General features: G+C 43.6%; 1 protein-coding gene across 2 annotated transcripts in view; it reads left to right on the top strand.

Moving 5' to 3' along the window:
* Positions 1-17995, top strand: part of ALK (ALK receptor tyrosine kinase) — a 547569-nt gene that overhangs the window by 435861 nt on the left and 93713 nt on the right. For both annotated transcript variants that reach the window (XM_075127046.1, XM_075127045.1), the window contains exon 9: positions 2927-3096. In XM_075127046.1, coding sequence (XP_074983147.1) covers positions 2927-3096 — 170 coding nt within the window. The remainder of the gene's footprint in view (positions 1-2926; positions 3097-17995) is intronic.

Raw genomic sequence — 17995 nt, 5'->3', positions numbered from 1 at the left:
GACAAGGACAAGGTAGACCCATCACTCAATGAGGGGGGGAAACAATAACAGAAAATGTGGAAATGGCAGAAGTGCTAAATGACTTTTTTGTTTTGGTTTTCACCAAAAAGGTTAGTAGTGATTGGTCATCTAACATAGTGAATGCCAGTGAAAATGAGGTAGGATCAGAGTCGAAAATAAGGAAAGACTAAGTTAAAAATTACTTAGACAAGTTAGATGTCTTCGGGTCACCAGCGTCTGATGAAATGCATCCTAGAATACTCAAGGAGCTGACTGAGGAGACATCTGAGCCATTAGCGATTATCTTTGAAAAGTTATGGAAGACAGCAGAGATTCCAGAGCATTGGAAAAGGGAAAATATAGTGTCAATCTATAAAAGGGGGAATAAGGACAACCCAGGGAATTACAGACCAGTCAGCTTAATTTCTGCACCCGGCAAGATGGAGTAAATAATTAAGCAATCAATTTACAAACACCTAGAAGATAATAAGGTGATAAGTAACAGTCAGCATGGATTTGTCAAAAACAAGTCAAGTCGAACCAACCTAATTGCTTTCTTTGACAGGGTAACAAGCCTTATGGATAAGGGAAAAGCAGTAGATGTAGCATATCTTAACTTTAGTAAGGCTTTTGATACTCTCTCGCATGACCTTCTCAGAAACAAGCTAGGAAAATACAACCTAAATGGAGTTACTATAAGATAGGTGCATAACTGATTGGAAAACTGTTCCCAGAGAGTAGTTATCAGTGGTTCACAGTCATGCTGGAAGGGCATATCGAATAGGGTCCCACAGGGATCAATTCTGGTTCCAGTTCTGTTCAATGTCTTCATCAATGATTTAAATAATGGCATAGAGAGTACACTTATAAAGTTTGCAGATGATACCAGTTCAGTAAAGATGAATGCAAAGTACTCCAATTAGGAAGGAACAATCAGTTGTGCACATACAAAATGGGAACTGACTGCCTAGGAAAGAATACTGCAGAAAGGGATCTGGGGTCATAGTGGATCACAAAGTAAATATGAGTCAGCAATGTAAGACTAGGAGTACTTGTGGCACCTTAGAGACTAACCAATTTATTTGAGCATAAGCTTTCATGAGCTACAGCTCACATGAAGTGAGCTGTAGCTCACGAAAGCTTATGCTCAAATAAATTGGTTAGTCTCTAAGGTGCCACAAGTACTCCTTTTCTTTTTGTGAATACAGACTAACACGGCAGTTACTCTGAAACCAATGTAAGACTGTTGCAAGAAAAGTAAACATCATTCTGGGATGTATTAGCAGGAGTGTTGTAAGCAAAACACGAGACATAATTCTTCCACTCTACTCTGCGCTGATACAGCCTCAACTGGAGTATTGTGTCCAGTTCTAGGTGCCACATTTCAGGAAGGATGTGGACAAATTGGAGAAAGTCCAGAGAAAAGCAACAAAAATGATGAAAGTTCTAGAAAACACAACCTATGAGGGAAGATTGAAAAAAGTTGGGTTTGTTTAGTCTGAAGAAGAGAAGACAGAGGGGGGACATAACAATTTTCAAGTACATACAAAGTTGTTGCAAGGAGAAGGAAGAAAAATTGTTCTCCTTAACATCTTCTGAGGGTAGGACAAGAAGCAATGGGGTTAAATTGCAACAAGGGAGGTTTAGGTTGGACATTAGGAAAAAATTCCTGACTGTCAGGGTGGTTAAGCACTGGAATAAATTGCCTAGGGAGGTTGGGGAATTTCCATTGTTGGAGATTTTTAATAGCAGGTTAGACAAACACCTGTCGGGATGGTCTAGATAATACTTAGTCCTGTCATGAGTGCAGCAGACTGCACTCCTCTTGAGGTCCCTTCCAGTCCTATGATTCTGTGATCATCTAGACTGACCTCCTGCACATTGCAGGCCACAGAACCTCACCCACCCACTCCTGGAATAGACCCCTGACCCGTGCCGTGGCTGAGTTACTGAAGTCCTCAAATTATGGTTTAAAGACTTCAAATTACAGAGAATCCACCATTTACACTAGTTTAAACCTGCAAATAACCTATGGCCCAGGCTGCAGAGGAAGGGGAAAAACTCTCAGGCCAATCTGACCCGGTGGAAAATTCCTTCCCAATCCCAAATATGGTGATCAGTTAGACCCTGGGCATGTGGACAAGATGCACCGGCCAGATACCTGGGAAATAATTCTCTGTAGCAATTCGGAACCCTCCCCATTTAGTGCCCCGTCACCAGCCGTCGATGTGGTGAAAACTGGCCCCCATTAAAGTGAATGGGAGTTTTGCAATTGACTTTGGTGAGGCCAGGCTTTCACCCATCGGCTCCAGTTAACCACTAAATTTTACCATAGTTCATAAGCCAAAACATGGGACAAAGAGCCAGACTGGAGGAGATAAGAGAAATAACCATGTAAAGAGCCAAATGTGGTTTGAGAATTACTGAGCTCTAATTTTTTAACTGAATATAAAACACCTGAATACTTACCTGAGTGTAAGAATCCTGCACCAAGTACCCATGTATTCTAAGATATATAGATGGGTATAAAGGGCCTGACTTTCATTTAAACTATCGCTATTTATACCACGCACTGTAAAGGGACCTTAAAACGGGTATAAATTACATGTGAACCCACTTTTTAGACCCCTTTGCACTATCAGAATGGTGTACAAGGGGCCTTAGTGTAAATGCGAATCAGGCCCACAAATTTTCCATTAACTTCTTGTATCTTTACTAGCATATTGCACCAAATACCTCTGCACAACAATATTTCCCCAAATATATATACCCCTTTGCCGAGAGGGGGAGAAGAACATCAGGGAAGAAGGATTGAGGATTTGGAGGGAGGGAAAGAAGGAACTGAAAGAGAAGAATTGGGGATTTAGTTTATTTATGGATAACTAACGTATCTTGCTTGCTTTCTTATATGTTCTCTTCCTTGCAGCTCCGAATGTCATGGCTCATCCACGGCTTCTTGTTTGGAAATATTTCCCTGGTCCTTGTCGAGAACAAAACGGGGAAGGAACAGAGCAGGACGTTCTGGCACTTCACTAACAGTGAAGGTTTGGGAGCCTGGCAGTGGATGGTTTTATCTCTTCCTGACGTGTCAGACAGGTGGGAGCCTCTCCTCTTTCTTCTCATCCTTTGCTTCCCTCCCAATGAGAAGGCACTTCAGCAGCAGCTGGTTAGCATCCAAAATTGCCTGACAACTCTTAGAAACAGAGTATTCAGCTCTGAGAGGGAGAGAGGTGCTTTGCCTCCCATTGGGACATTCTGTTATGGGTAGGGAGTATGCATCAGTGAGAGATTAGAGCAGAGCACTCTGCATAAGCTCAAAAGTTGGTCTCTCTCACCAACAGAAGTTAGTCCAGTAAAAGATATTGTCTCTTCAATTTCCTGGGACCGACATGACTACAACACCACTGCATACAGAGTCCTAGGTGTCGGCACTCCTGGGTTCCATTCCTGGCTCTGCCACTGAATCAGTGTGTGGCCCTGAGCAAGCCACTTAAATTGTGCCTTGGTTTCCCTGACCGGATGTAATATTTCACGTTCATTACTGTTTGCAAAGCATGTTTAGATCCTCAGACGAAAGACCCTATTGACATTGTACTAGAGTTGGGCCTGGGCTGTATAATTCAGTTCTAGTTCCAGATTTCAAACTCCCCAAATTTCAGGGCATGTTTGGATCTGGGATTTAATTCAGTCCAACGTGGAAGGGCCAGTCACAAAACTAGAACCTGGATGTGACTGAGAATTCTACCCCCCTGCACCAAACAATAGCAGTCCACTTCTAATAAGGCGTCATCTCATTCCTGGCAGTGGTGTTAGTTCTGCTTAACTTTCACGTATTGGTTCTCTCACCAATAGGACTTTTATACCGTAAAATGTCCACATGACAACCTGTGCTAAATTGCAGAGTGTCATGTGACTAGGACACAGGCGGGTTGTGACAAGTGGTTGGAGTCAGGCCTAGTGGCTGGAGCCGAGGGTGAGACCCAGAGGTCAGGAATCGGAGCTGAGGGTCAGAGCTGAATTAGCTGGAATGAGACAAGGCAGAAGCAGGACTGGGTCTGAGGCAATATTTGCAAACGCTTTCAGCAGCCAGTGCCCTGTTGCTGATCTTAAGAGCAGGTCTCCTTATCGTCTCAGCCTATTGAGCAGATGGGTCATTCAGGTGGCTCAGTTGGGGCCCAGTTACACTTGTTAGACTGTCTGAGGCTTAAGCTAGCAGGTAAGCAGGCTAGTTGCAGGCCCTGACACAGAGTATTGTTTTATCAGTCGACTGCAGATCTCCTTCAAAGGGATGCTGTCTGATTTGTTTACTTTTATTTCAAATGCACTGGAACGTGTGCTGTTCATAGAGGAGACACCTATATAGTCACCTTCCATTGCTCTGATCTTTAGGACACAATATAGATCTCTTTTTTATGTGGTAAGGATCAAAGTCTTTGATCTTTCTGGAACCCTCTGCCCTTTCTGAAGCTCTCTGCCCTAGGAAAAATAGATTTCATTAAAGGGTTAGCTTGAAAAACATGATGCAGTTGTGTCTTTTTATCTAGCTGGGTCTTGGGAATGTGTGTAGGGTGCCAGTACAAAAGTGCGCAGCCATTACTTTATCATCAAATGCATAATTAATATGGATGCATTAAAGATTTTTAAAACATCAACATTAGCCTTATTGTGCAGCCACCACTGGTGGCACACCTGGCTGCTTCCTTCCCTTAAGCTATGTTTTCCTTTGAAGAAGGAATGTATTTTCCCATTATTATTCCTGTGAATTATTATTTACTTAAGTGCTGCCATGGAAATGCCTCCCACTTGAGTTAATCTGTACCTCTACCCTCCTGTTATGTCTATGTGCGCTTTAAACTTTCTCTCATGGCAGATGGAATAAGATAGGATATTTTGATCTTGGGAACCAGGTCCAGTGGTAAGTCAATAAGTCCTTGCAAAATTCTGAGCTTTTCCTGTGAGGTGCTGAGCACCCTCAAATCCCAGTGTTCAGATGGAAACACTGTTGAGTCCATTGAAGGGATGGGAGGGGAGGGGTTAGAAGAGGAAGATCAAGGGCTCTGAGGAGGCTTCAGAGTTTTGATGCATCTTAGAAAGTCTTAGGCCTTGTATACACCCAGAAGTTATACTGTGCTAATTAAAATCAATTTTTAAAATGGATTTAGTATAAATCAGTGCAAGTCTTGTTTGGGAAGGATGCAAGGTTCCTGTGAGGCTTGGAAAGACTGCAGAAATTCCTTCAGGCCTCTTCTTTCCCAGCACCTGAGACCTGCTTCTTAGGAAGTCTGAAGTGCTTAGAGACTCACAGTTTAGGAAGTGCACAGCTGAAGATACAGATGTGCTGCTAAAGGAAACTGTAGTATATAGTATTTTAATGGTGACTGAGGAAGGTTTTAGTATAACTTATGTATTTAATGAACCAGAAGAAGTACCTGATGAAACAAACCCATAACTGATGCTGAAATCTAACCTGTCTGCATCCTCTGCCTGATGGTATGTCAAAGTCAACACTCTGATCTGGAGGTTTAATTTCCAGCTCAAGAAGATAAATCTGTGCTACTTCTGATACAGCAAATAGAGTCTAACTGCAGCAGCACCAGTTGCAGGAGGGGTTAGCTGCCCAAGTACGTACTAGCGTCTCAGACGGGATTGTACTCGGGGTAGTTAGCCCTCCCATCACTTGTGCTGCCATGGCTACACTTCTGGCTTTTTAGCGTGCTAGCTTGATCAGCTGTAGCAAAAGTATATCTCCTTGAGCTGGGAATCACACCTCCCACCACGAAGTGTAAACATATCTTCAGTCTCTTTAACTGGTTTCTCTCTATGAGGGAGTCTGTATTGAATACCTGAAAATGTGACACCCTATAGTATCGTTCAGGAGGTGCAGCACCTTTAAACATCCAACTGAAGCTTACTTCTTTAATAGCACACACCAGGCCAGTATACCTCTTCTACAGGAGACATGAGCGAGCATGCTGTGTGTGGAAACCTGCATGGAAATTTCTACTGATAACTAAACAATACCTACCTAAAACTGCTCAGAGGCATGAATTCTCACCAGGGACAACATGTTTACTCAAAAATTGCTTAGTCAAGAAACTCAAAGTTAGGCTTATGGTGTTTCAAAGAAGCATTAAGAAAGTGTCCAAGAAGTTAGATCACCTCCGTCTTTGGATCCAGGCATCTACTAAATGCCTGATCTGTCTCACACTGCCTCGGAAAAAATATATACTTTGGCACAGGACCATAACTGTGACATTTCAGTGGTTTGGTTGGGCTAGGAAGAGTGGTTTTACAGAGAAGACACTGAATTGGGACTCAAGAGATTTAGTTTACATTCCCAGACTGCCACAGCTTGTGTGACCCTGGACAAAACATTTAATCTCTGGAGTAAAATGGGAATATAGTACTTCCTTTCTCCCATCCTTTGTTTGTCTTATCTTTTTAGATTCTAAGGAATCATCCAGTTGAGGCCTTCACAGCTGAAGTCCTATCTATTCCATGTGGACATTAAAAATCCTGGAACTCTATCCATAAGAGTAGGAGATTGGACAAGGACATAAAGCCAAAGTTTGCCCTCCCCACTCATGCTGCAAAGCGCTGTGGCAGAGGAATGTCAGGCACATCAAGGCCAAACAGTATAAGAAGTAGCTAAAATGGTATTGGGACTAGAGGGACTGAAATGCATTTCCACAGCCTGTGATACTTCTGTTGGGTGTGAGAAAAGGAAATAAAGGTCCTAGTGAAGTACATGCTACCAAGCTAGCTATGATAAAAATAAAAGAAACAGGTTGTGGCAAAAACCTCTTGTTGTATGGGGGAAATGTCTGAATTTCCTTCTCTCCATTGTCCAAATATCAACCATCCTCTTCAGTTTCCCTTGCAAGGAGGCAAACCCTACTAACTTTCACATGTGCTGTCCCACTATTTAAAGGGTGACGGTCAGGTTAAAAATAATTATATAATCTCTTATGTTACAAATTTCACTTTTTCATAAGAAGTGAAATAATGTTTAAAATCCAATCTACTTTTCAGTGCTTATGATTTTTGTTTGCCTTTTGCATTTCATTTGACTGTGACAGTGGCCTGGATCTACAAAGGGACAGAGCATAGTAACTCCTAACTTTTAGGCACCTAGAAAATCACAGGAACAATACTAACAAGGAGTCTGGTGACACCTTAAAGACTAACAGATTTATTTGAGCATAAGCTTTCGTGGGTAAAAACCCCACTTCTTCAGATGCATGGAGTGAAAATTACAGATGCAGACATAAATATACTGACACATGAAGAGAAGGGAGTTACATTACAAGTGGAGAACCAGTGTTGACAGGGCCAGTTCAATCAGGGTGGATGTAGTCCACTCCGAACAATAGATAAGTAGGTGTCAAAATGAGGAACAATACTGCAACCCAAAAAGCCTGAGTTTGGCACCTATGCTCCCTATTCAATGAATGGGGAGAGATGGCCACTTAGAATGCAATCTACAAAACCCAGCACATTAGGTATGCAAGGAGCAGCCCAAGCCAGCCAATGGGAGATGCCAAAAATGTTCTAAGTCCTGCTCCTCTCTGAGATAGATTCCTAAGTGTGGGCTGCAGAGAGGTGCCTATCTCTGCTTGCAATCCATAAACTGGGGAAGAGAGGAGTTCAGCTGCCTAACTCACGTGTAGGGCCCAGTCCAGTGGGTGCACTCAGCAACTATCTAGCTCCACGCAAAACAGCTAGGAAGGGGGACAACCAACCTCCCTTATAACTGTTTGTCCAGTAGTTAAGGATACTCACCTGGAATATGGGAGATCCTCGGTTCAAGTGCCCCCTCTGCCTGAGGAGGAGAAGGGATTTGAACAGGGATCTGTCACCTCGCAGGTGAGTGCCTTAATCATGGGGCTATTGGATATTCTGATGTGCAGCTTCTTCAGTCTTTCTAGTTTAAGTTGTTCCACTTTATTAATTAGGTCAGAGAGAATGAGAATCACTCTGTCACCCAGTGGTTAGGGCACTCACTTGAGAGGTGGCAGATCCCTGTTCAAATCCCTTCTCCTCCTCGTGCAGAGCGGGGACTTGAACTGAGGATCTTCCACATGAATATACCCTAACCACTGGGCTAACAATTATAAGGGTGGTGGTCCTCCTTGCTCCAGCTGTCATGTCTGGAGTTAGGTGGCATCTACGCACTCCTACTAGATTGAACTCCAAATGTGACTTAGGCTCCCCTCCACCTATCTTCCCATAATTAGTGTATCACTCTGGGTCTTAAGCAGGAGGTAAGCAGGCAGACGCCTAGAGAGAGATAGAAATGCTCAGAGGTAGAAAAGTAGGTACCCTGGGAATTTTTACTGCAAAAACATAAGTGCTGAGTAGGTTTAGTCACCTACAAATTCAGGCAGCAGCCAAGCAGGAGTTTTGTGGATTACAGTGGTGCCAAAAAAAGGGTGGGGATTTAGGCACCTAAATATCTTTGTGGATCCAGCCAATCAGACAAGACTAGTCATTTAAGGTTTTGGTTTTTTGTGAGTTTCAAGTCATTTCCACATTCTGGCTCTTATGCATTAACACAGTCTAAAACATTTGGGTTACAAGCAGTGCTGGGAAATGTTTTATTTAAATTATTTCCATTGGCAATAGGAAAAATAAAAAATAGGAACATATCTTGGTATGGGGCTTTTTTTTCTTTGAATCCTTTCATCAGGTTTCAGAGTAGCAGCCGTGTTAGTCTGTATCCGCAAAAAGAAAAGGAGGACTTGTGGTACCTTAGAGACTAACAAATTTATTTGAGCCTAAGCTTTCGTGAGCTACAGCTCACTTCATCGGATGCATGCAGTGAAAAACACAGTGGGGAGATTTTATATACACAGAGAACATGAAACAATGGGTGTTACCATACACACTGTAACGAGAGTGATCAGGTAAGGTGAGCTATTACCAGCAGGAGAGCGGAGGGGGAAATCCTTTTGTAGTGATAATCAAGGTGGGCCATTTCCAGCAGTTGACAAGAACCTCTGAGCAACAGTAGGGGGTGGAAATAAACATGGGGAAATAGTTTTACTTTGTGTAATGACCCATCCACTCCCAGTCTTTATTTAAGCCTAATGTAATGGTATCCGTTTGCAAATTAATTCCAATTCAGCAGTCTCTTGTCGGAGTCTGTTTCTGAAGTTTTTTTGTTGAAGAATTACCACTTTTAGGTCTGTAATTGAGTGACCAGAGAGATTGAAGTGTTCTCCAACTGGTTTTTGAATGTTATAATTCTTGATGTCTGATTTGTGTCCATTTATTATGTACATGGCAGAGGGGCATTGCTGGCACATGATGACATATATCACATTGGTAGATGTGCAGGTGAAGGAGCCCCTGATGGTGTTGCTGATGTGATGGTGTCCCCTGAATAGATATGTGGACACAGTTGTCAGTGGGCTTTGATGCAAGGATAGGTTCCTGGGTTAGTGTTTTTGTTGTGTGGTGTGTGGTTGCTGGTGAGTATTAGCTTCAGGTTGGGGGGCTGTCTGTATCAAGGACTGGCCTGTCTCCCAAGATCCGTGAGAGTGATGGGTTGTCCTTCAGGATAGGTTGTAGATCCTTGATGATGTGCTGGAGAGGTTTTAGTTGGGGCCTGAAGGTGATGGTTAGTGGCGTTCTGTTATTTTCTTTGTTGGGCCTGTCCTGTAGTAGGTGACTTCTGGGTACTCTTCTGGCTCTGTCAATCTGTTTCTTCACTTCAGCAGGTGGGTATTGTACTTATAAAAACGCTTGGTAGAGATCTTGTCGGTGTTTGTCTCTGTCTGAGGGGTTGGAGCAAATGCGGGTGTATCGTAGAGCTTGGCTGTAGGCAATGGATCGTGTGGTGTGATCTGGATGAAAGCTGGAGGCATGTAGGTAAGTATAGCAGTCAGTAGGTTTCCAGTATAGGGTGGTGTTTATGTGACCATCGCTTATTATTTAGGGTTACAAAACCTACATTTGGGGTCAGTTTTAAGTGGCTGTGACTCTGGAAAGGAGGGGTTCATTTCTGATTCCCCAGCAGCAAAGCTGCAGAGCTATCAGTAATAATAGTAGCACTCTCCTTGTTACAGATAGAAGCACCCTACATCCCAAATCAATCTATCACCTTTCATTAAACTGGGTTATTTACCACTCCAGTGCCACCAGCCCAGATGGATTTAATTAAACTACACTGAAGCATATCATCTAACTGGTGCTTTGTCTTCCCTTCCTAGAGAAGATCAGTGCCACAGCCTATCCCTTAACTCCACATCGAAGGCTAGGAAGTGATTGGGAATGGGGGAAGGCGGAATAACTGTTTTCCATTAAAGGCCTAATGTAGCATGAAACTATCAGGGGCTGAGACATATCCCCATTCTTATTACCCTTAAGGCAAATAAAATGTGCTTTTTTTCATTGGAGTTAAAGGTAATTTGTCAGAATTAGACATGGGTTCAAGCCACAGAATTGTCATCTAGATTTAACCATCTAATATTTAGTGTCAGGATCCAGGCTTACGGTTCAGTTTATTACAAAGAGATAAAAGCCATTAGCAAGGCTGGTAAGTTTAACATTGGGTGTTGGATAGGGCTGTCTGTCAGAAATCAATCTGCGAGCAACAGCTTTGGAAGGGATGTCTTTCCAGCCGGGGGCAACAGAAGGTCCCTAAAAGTCGGGGAACTACAGGTGCCCAAACCGTGGCCCCACCCCCTGTGCGGCCCCTTCTCCCCAAGGCCCTGCCCCCATGCTGCCTCTTTCCCCCAAGACTCCATCCTCTGCTCGCTTCTTTCTGCCCCCTGCCCCTGTTGCTTGCCCTTACTGCCAGTAATGGGGCCATCACCCCCTGCCCTGCCCCCCCACACATTCCAGCGCCCCTGTTTCCAGCAGCTGAGCAGGGATATTGTGGCATTTTGGAGCACCAATGACAGTGTTGCCAACTCTTGTGATTTTATCAACAGTTTCACAATATTTGGTGTTTTATTTACAGCTTCCACTTCTGGAGACAAGTGATCAAATGAGAATCTCTACTTTCTTTCTTTCTTTTCTTATTTTAAGTTTCTAGACCTCAGAGTTACTGAGAGAAGCTGTAAAATATAACTAGAGTGCATCTTGGAGTCTCGGAAGCCAGATGGCAAATAAAAAACCCCAAAATGTAGGGGGTTTAATCTCATGATTTTTAAGTCAATCCCATGATTTTGGGGGGGGTCTGATTAATGATTTTGAATATTTAGGGTTGGCAATACTGGGATTATCTCAAAGCTCCTGTTAGCTCACCCAGCTATTCTATTATGTTTCACACTGATTCTTGCTGTCCAGATTTTCCTGAGTCTAGTAGGTATTCCCTCAATTTAATTCAGCCTCTTCAAGAGGGTTTAGAAAATGGTCGGGGGGGAAGCCCAAACAACACAAGGAAAGCTCATAATTTCTTTTTTGTGGCAAGCTCATGTCACTCTGTCTGACTGGGTCGTTCAGCTTCTCATGCCAATCACAGGCCTTGTCTACACTAAAAAGTTAGGTTAGTCAAGCTACATCACTCAGGTGTCAAAAATCCACACACCCCCCTCAGCAACATAATTAAGCTGACTTAACAGTGTAAACAGCATGAGGTAGACAGAAGACTCCTCTCAGGGAGGTGGATTACCTAAACTAGTGGTGAGCAACCTGTGGCCCATGGGCCGCAAGCGGCCCATCAGGGTAATCTGCTTGTGGGCGAGAGACATTTTGCTGACGTTGACTGTCCACAGGCACAGCCCCCTGCAGCCAATGGGAGATGCGGGAAGCGGCCCACTGCTTCCCGCAGCTCCCATTAGCCAGGAACAGCAAACCACGACCACTGAGAGTGGCGGGGGGGGGCGTGCCTGCAGACCATCAACATCAGCAAAATGTCTTGCGGCTCGCAAGCCGATTACCGTGATGGGCCACAGGTTGCCAACCACTGACCTAAACTGATGGGAGAGCCCCTCCTGGCAGCATAGGTTGTGTGTACACCGATGCGCTACAGCTGTTCAATTTGCAGCGCTGCAGCATTTCAAGTGTAGACAAGCCCACATCCGTTGTTCCATACAGCCTCTTAGATGCCTAACACATTCAGCCTCTCCTCAGCGTCAAATTTAGATGATGAGGAAGAGAGCTCTACAGTAAAAGAACCATTCATGCAGGTAGGTGTTCAGCATATCCTGCTGGCATGTCAGTTCATTCGATGAGGTCACAATCTACATATATGGCTCTCCTTAAAAATGTCCCAGTTTCTGAGATCTGCAGGGCTGCTTATGTGGTCTTCGGAACATACCTTCTCCAGACACTATGCCTTAGTTAATGCCTCTTTATCTGAGGCAGCAGTTGGCAATGCAGTTCTTTCCTCTGTAATGGACTCAACTCCAAAGCGCTCTCTTCCTTATGGGAGCACCAACACGGATGTTACTCAAAAAAGAAAGAGAGGTTACTCACCCTGTGCAGTAACTGCAGTTCTTTGAGACGTGTGTCCGTATGGGTGCTCCACGACACACCCTCCTTCCCCTCTGCTTCGAAGCTTCCTTCTGAGACAACTGAGGGCAGAGACAACTGAGGGCAGGTTACCCACACAGCCTGATATAACCTCAGCGAGGGGCATGAGGATCTCAACAGCACATGTGCAGGCCAAACGGACGCTGCTAATGAAGATCTCCGATCAGAGGCACATGGTGGTGCGCATGCCCCTGAAGTAACCAAAGTGGAGCACCCATAGAGGACACATCTCCAAGAACTGCAGTTATTGCACAGGGTGTGAAACATCTTTCTTTTTTCCTCAATATAGAACAGTATATTTTGTGGCAGGAAGGACAGTCTCTAATGCCCACCCACTGCTGTTTTGTAATGTTCTTCACTCATCCTAATGCCCTACTTTTGAAACACAGTTGGTAATAGGTGTATTAACAATGCCTGTGATAGAAATGGTGCATGTATGTTTATTCCCTACAGCACCTTCCCCTTTAATAACAACTTTGAATCCCAGCTGCCCTTTTATTGTTGGCTCATAGGTAACTTTCTGAATGAAAGTTCTTTTTAGCTTTGCTTTACTGAGATGCCTCTATTTCTCCAAACAAGTTCATTCCAACCAGGGGGTATCTCTTTCCTCATTTTCCCAGTATTTCTCTCTGTGGTAAGTGCTACCAGTGTGACATTTGTGCTATGGAAGCTATTAAGGCAACTGGGGTCAGTGGTAAGAAAGTTTGCTATTCCATTGGTACTTCAGTCCTGTGCAGGACAAACAATAATTATTCTACTTAGAGAGAGACCTTGGCCTTCAGAGAAATACCATTCTTAAGTAAGAAACATTATCTGTACGTTCTGACTCTCTGTGTCTCTATCTCTGAATGTATGTTTGTACGTGTAGTGACTTTCATGTGTTCCTTTTCTCGGACATCCTTGACTGGAATGGATTTTTGGTAGTAATGATTATGAACCATTCCAGGCTATAGCATGAAGAGAGCTGCAGGAGACTGGCTGTTGGTTACCTGTACTGTATCTGTGAGCTGACATTAAAAGCACTGTTGGGATTCTGAGTTGTTATTAAAAGGAGGGAGCTGTGGGGACTTAATATAAACGCAGGCTTTCTGAGCTCTCCACTCCAGATAAAATGTTCTCTGCTTCTCCCCAAAGAGGAGCAGAACTACTATACACAAAAAATAACAAACCTATGGAATATGATCTCAATTTAGATGATGGAAGCAAAAGAGAATTAGGGCTATTCTGTACAGGGAAATTTACCAGCGTGGCTATACCAGTATAATTATACGTGCATAGCTGTGCTGATAAACTTCCCTGTATAAATAAGGTCTAAATGATTTCAACAGAATCCTTAAACTACTCAGTCAGGGTTGGAGGAAGTAAGAAGGTAAGATTAAGATCAAATACTGATGGGTCTGAAGTGAAACCCCTGATTTAAAGATCCTGAGTTTGGGAGGAATTGGGATCCAGATCATAGATGGGTGCCTGTTTCTATAATAGGCTCAGCCAAACTCAGATCCAAACTCTCCTACTATTTGGGGAAATATTCTCTGAATCCATACTTTCTGACTCAGGCCAACGAAACCAACCAAAGAAAATGAATTCAGCTTGGTCTTGGATCGCCTTTCTCATCTCTTACCCTCAAGTATTTGAGCTATCACCATCGTCTCCTGTGAGTGTGGTTTAAGTTTAAATAAAGCGTTACCCTACAGTCAGATCAACTGATGTTGCTCAAAAGCATGGATGGCCAACCTGTGGCTCCAGAGCCGCATGCAGCTCTTCATAGGTTAATATGCGGCTCCTTGCATAGGCACTGGCTCCAGGGCTGGAGCTATAGATGCTAACTTTCCAGTGTGCCGGGGAATGCTCAGTGCTCAACCCCCTGCTCTGCCCCGGGCCCTGCCCCCACTCCACCCCTTCCCCCTAGCTTGCTTTGCCCTCACTTTTCCCCCCTCTCCACCGGAGCCTCCTGCGCACTGTGAAACAGCTGATCATGGCAGGCAGAAGGCGTGGGGAGAGAGTGGGAGGCACTGATTGGTGGGGCTGCCGGCAGACAGGAGGCGCTGCAGGCTGGAGTGGGGGAAGCTGATGGGGGGCTGCTGACATATTAGTGTGACTCTTTGGCAATATACACTGGTAAATTCTGGCTCCTTCTCAGGCTCAGGGTGGCTGCCCGTGCCCAAAAGGGAGATTTGAACTAGTCTTCCTGTCCACCTAGTGAAACATTTCCCATCTGCTTCAGAAAGAAAGCAAATCCCATGGAATATCATCAGATATTCCCATAAATCAGCTAAGATTAATTTATCTTTATCCAACACTCCACCACCTGCCATGCATCAGAGGAACCATTTTAAACATAGCCTTAGGGTTGAACAGGACAAAAGCAGTGACAAGAAGGACACCAGCACTTTAATGAAACGAAGAAGTTCCTCTTGTTCTCAAGCTAAGATTTTCCAGGACTCAAGCCATTAAAACCACTATCGACCATCATGTTGTTCCTGTAATGGAACTCAGCATGCAAACATAAAACTGTCTGACTAGCATTTGCAATTCATGTGCAGATGCTGCCAAGGCAGGTTTAATAAGCAGCAAACTCATGGCACAATTGTCAGCATTGATTTTTTTGTTCTTAGTTTTTTTTTTTCAAATATCATCTGCAATCTCTGTTCAAAAGCATCTCTGTTTGTAAGGCACAATGTGAACATTAATTCACTTACAGTCTCTACATAAAAGAATAAATGGACACAAATCAGACTTCAAGAATTATAACATTCAAAAACCAGTCAGAGAACACTTCAATCTCTTTGGTCACTCGATTACAGACCTAAAAGTGGCAATTCTTCAACAAAAAAACTTCAAAAACAGACTCCAACGAGAGACTGGCGAATTGGAATTAATTTGCAAACTGGATACAATTAACTTAGGCTTGAATAAAGACTGGGAGTGGATGGGTCATTACACAAAGTAAAACTATTTCCCCATGTTTATTCCCCCATTTCCCCCCCCCCCACCCGCACCCCCCCCGCTGTTCCTCAGACTTTCTTGTCAACTGCTGGAAATGGCCCACTTTGATTATCACTACAAAAGGCTTTTTCCCCCCCGCTCTCCTGCTGGTAATAGCTCACCTTACCTGATCACTCTCCTTACAGTGTGTATGGTAACACCCATTGTTTCATGTTCTCTGTGTATATAAATCTCCCCACTGTATTTTCCACTGAATGCATCTGATGAAGTGAGCTGTAGCTCACAAAAGCTTATGCTCAAATACATTTGTTAGTCTCTAAGGTGCCACAAGTTCTCCTTTTCTTTTTACAAGTCCATGTTAATCCACAACCTTTGAGCATGCCAACAGTCACTGCCTTTAGGACTTAATCCCAATGCCTATTAAAGTTAATGGGAGCCTTACCGTTGAGTTCAATGGACATTGGATCGGGCTCAGAGTGTATTACATTAGTGACAATGTTCCTGTGCAGAAAGGGGAGAGAAAAGTCATCCATATTTTTTTCTCACTAATATGACATCTCCGTCTTCAGTTTTGATTACATTTCTCTTAATTAGCCCACTAAACTAAAACCACTGAAGCTAATGATTGAAATGTTGGTTGACTAATGAACGGGTTTCAATGGAATTTGAGAGACATCATATTTCTAAATGAATAGTGACATTAAATCAGAGAGAAAAAAAGATGAACTATTTGTTGCAGACATGCTGGTCTCAGGGGACAAAGTTTTCACTGAAGCTCCATTTGTTTTAGAAAAGAAATAAATGAGATTAACATAATCCCACAGTAATCATGGTGGATCTGAAGGTGTCTGACATTTGCATGGTTCTTCCATTTGGGACCCTATACACTCACACTCCTTGCATCTGGATCTGGGAATCATCTCTTGCTTGGTCTAGCACCCCTTCCACAGGACTCACCACCTTCTCTAGAAGTTGCTGTTGCCCTTTGGGCTTGATTTCTCATAATGTCCTGCAGATTTTTTTGCTATTCTGCCTGCAAACAAGGCCTGGCTCTCTATGTAGTGGGATTGTTGGAAGCTTTACAGAGTCTTCTGCAGCACTTCTTGCAGTTTCCCAGCCACTGCAGTCTTCTCCTGGTCAAGGCTTCAAAACCCTCAAGCCAGCTATAGATCCTGGACAAGCTCCTAAATGTGAAAGTGTGGGGTCCCATTCTTGTCTCTTTTCAAGCTACAAACTGCTTGGAGATCACCTTCTGGTCAAACACTGCATGTGTTTTTCCATTGTGTTTGCCCAGCAATCTGTACAAACTCAAGCAGCTCTGTATTGACCGTATCCTACAATCCTTAGCTCACCTTCATTTCCCCCCCTCCTTGGCCAAGTATCTTCCCCCCTGAGACATCTGTCCTGCTCTGCCTTTCAAAAGCCTGCCAGTCTCTGTCTTCCCCACAAGCACTTCCCTTCCTGTGTCTTTTTTATCTCGTGGGTAATGGGCTAATTAGCCTTTTGGGCTCTCCTCAGCCCCTCCCCATCCAGCAGTTAGGCACAGCTCTTCCTAATCAGGGCTACTTCCAAGCAACTCCTTGTTGTTGCAGTGACCAGAGTACTATATCGATTACTGTTTCCCAGCTATCTGTCACAGACCCCCTTTGAATTGAGACAAATTCCGGTCTTGTTCATATCTCCTTATGTAGTTAAGAAAATAAGAGTTCTGGGCCTAGAACAGGTGAATAAAAGAAGTTCAGTGTTTCTATCACTGACAAATAGAGACAAGACGATCAACCTATTTACAGGAACATACAGGAAGTCTGGTGAACACAATGGGACAAATTCTGCCATCTGTTAAATCTATGAAGCCCAAGTTCTAGCAATGATGGTTAGCATTAACTCCAGTGAAGTGTAACAAAAGACAGACATTAACTTATTGCATTTACCGGACTTCTGATGTGGCCAGCTTAGATGATCGTTCTCTCTCCATAATCAGAACAATTCTGTACTGCCAGGAGAAACTGATGAGACATGACTATAACAGGCAGTGAAGAGCAGACTTCAAAGGATGAAGAACTTGGATTCAGCCCTGCCAATCACCCAAAACTCCAGAAACAGTAAGGGTCAGAATTCAAAGGTGCCTAAAGAAGGAGAGAGGCTCTCAGTGGGATTTTCAGTTTCCCTCTTTAGGGATCTAAATACCTTTGAAATGTGGCCCTAAGGGCCTATCTGAATATTCTTGAGTCTGCAAAAGTTGGCTTGAAAACTGGCATGAAGAGCCTTTCTGTCTCCTCTGTGAAATGAAAAGTCACCTCTCTAACTGGCATTCATTTGGCAGGCTGAGAAGAAAGGTGAAGGGCCACAGCGACTGAATTCCAGATAGTCCTCTAGTTTAGTACCAAGGCATGTTGGGGTGCTGTGGAGGAGGATTGTACTGCCATTTCCTAAGCGATATCTATTCTGTAGACAAGCAGAACACCTCACAACTGTCAATATAACATCTTTCACCTGCATTCAGTTCATGCCAAAATGTTTTTAAACGTTTGTGAAAACTCCACACAAACTGCAGACCATATTAACA

This window comes from Caretta caretta, chromosome 3 (genome assembly GCF_965140235.1).
Source record: "Caretta caretta isolate rCarCar2 chromosome 3, rCarCar1.hap1, whole genome shotgun sequence".
Taxonomy (NCBI): domain Eukaryota; kingdom Metazoa; phylum Chordata; order Testudines; family Cheloniidae; genus Caretta; species Caretta caretta.
Note: the sequence above shows the minus strand (reverse complement) of the source record. Positions and strands in the feature narration are given on the sequence as shown.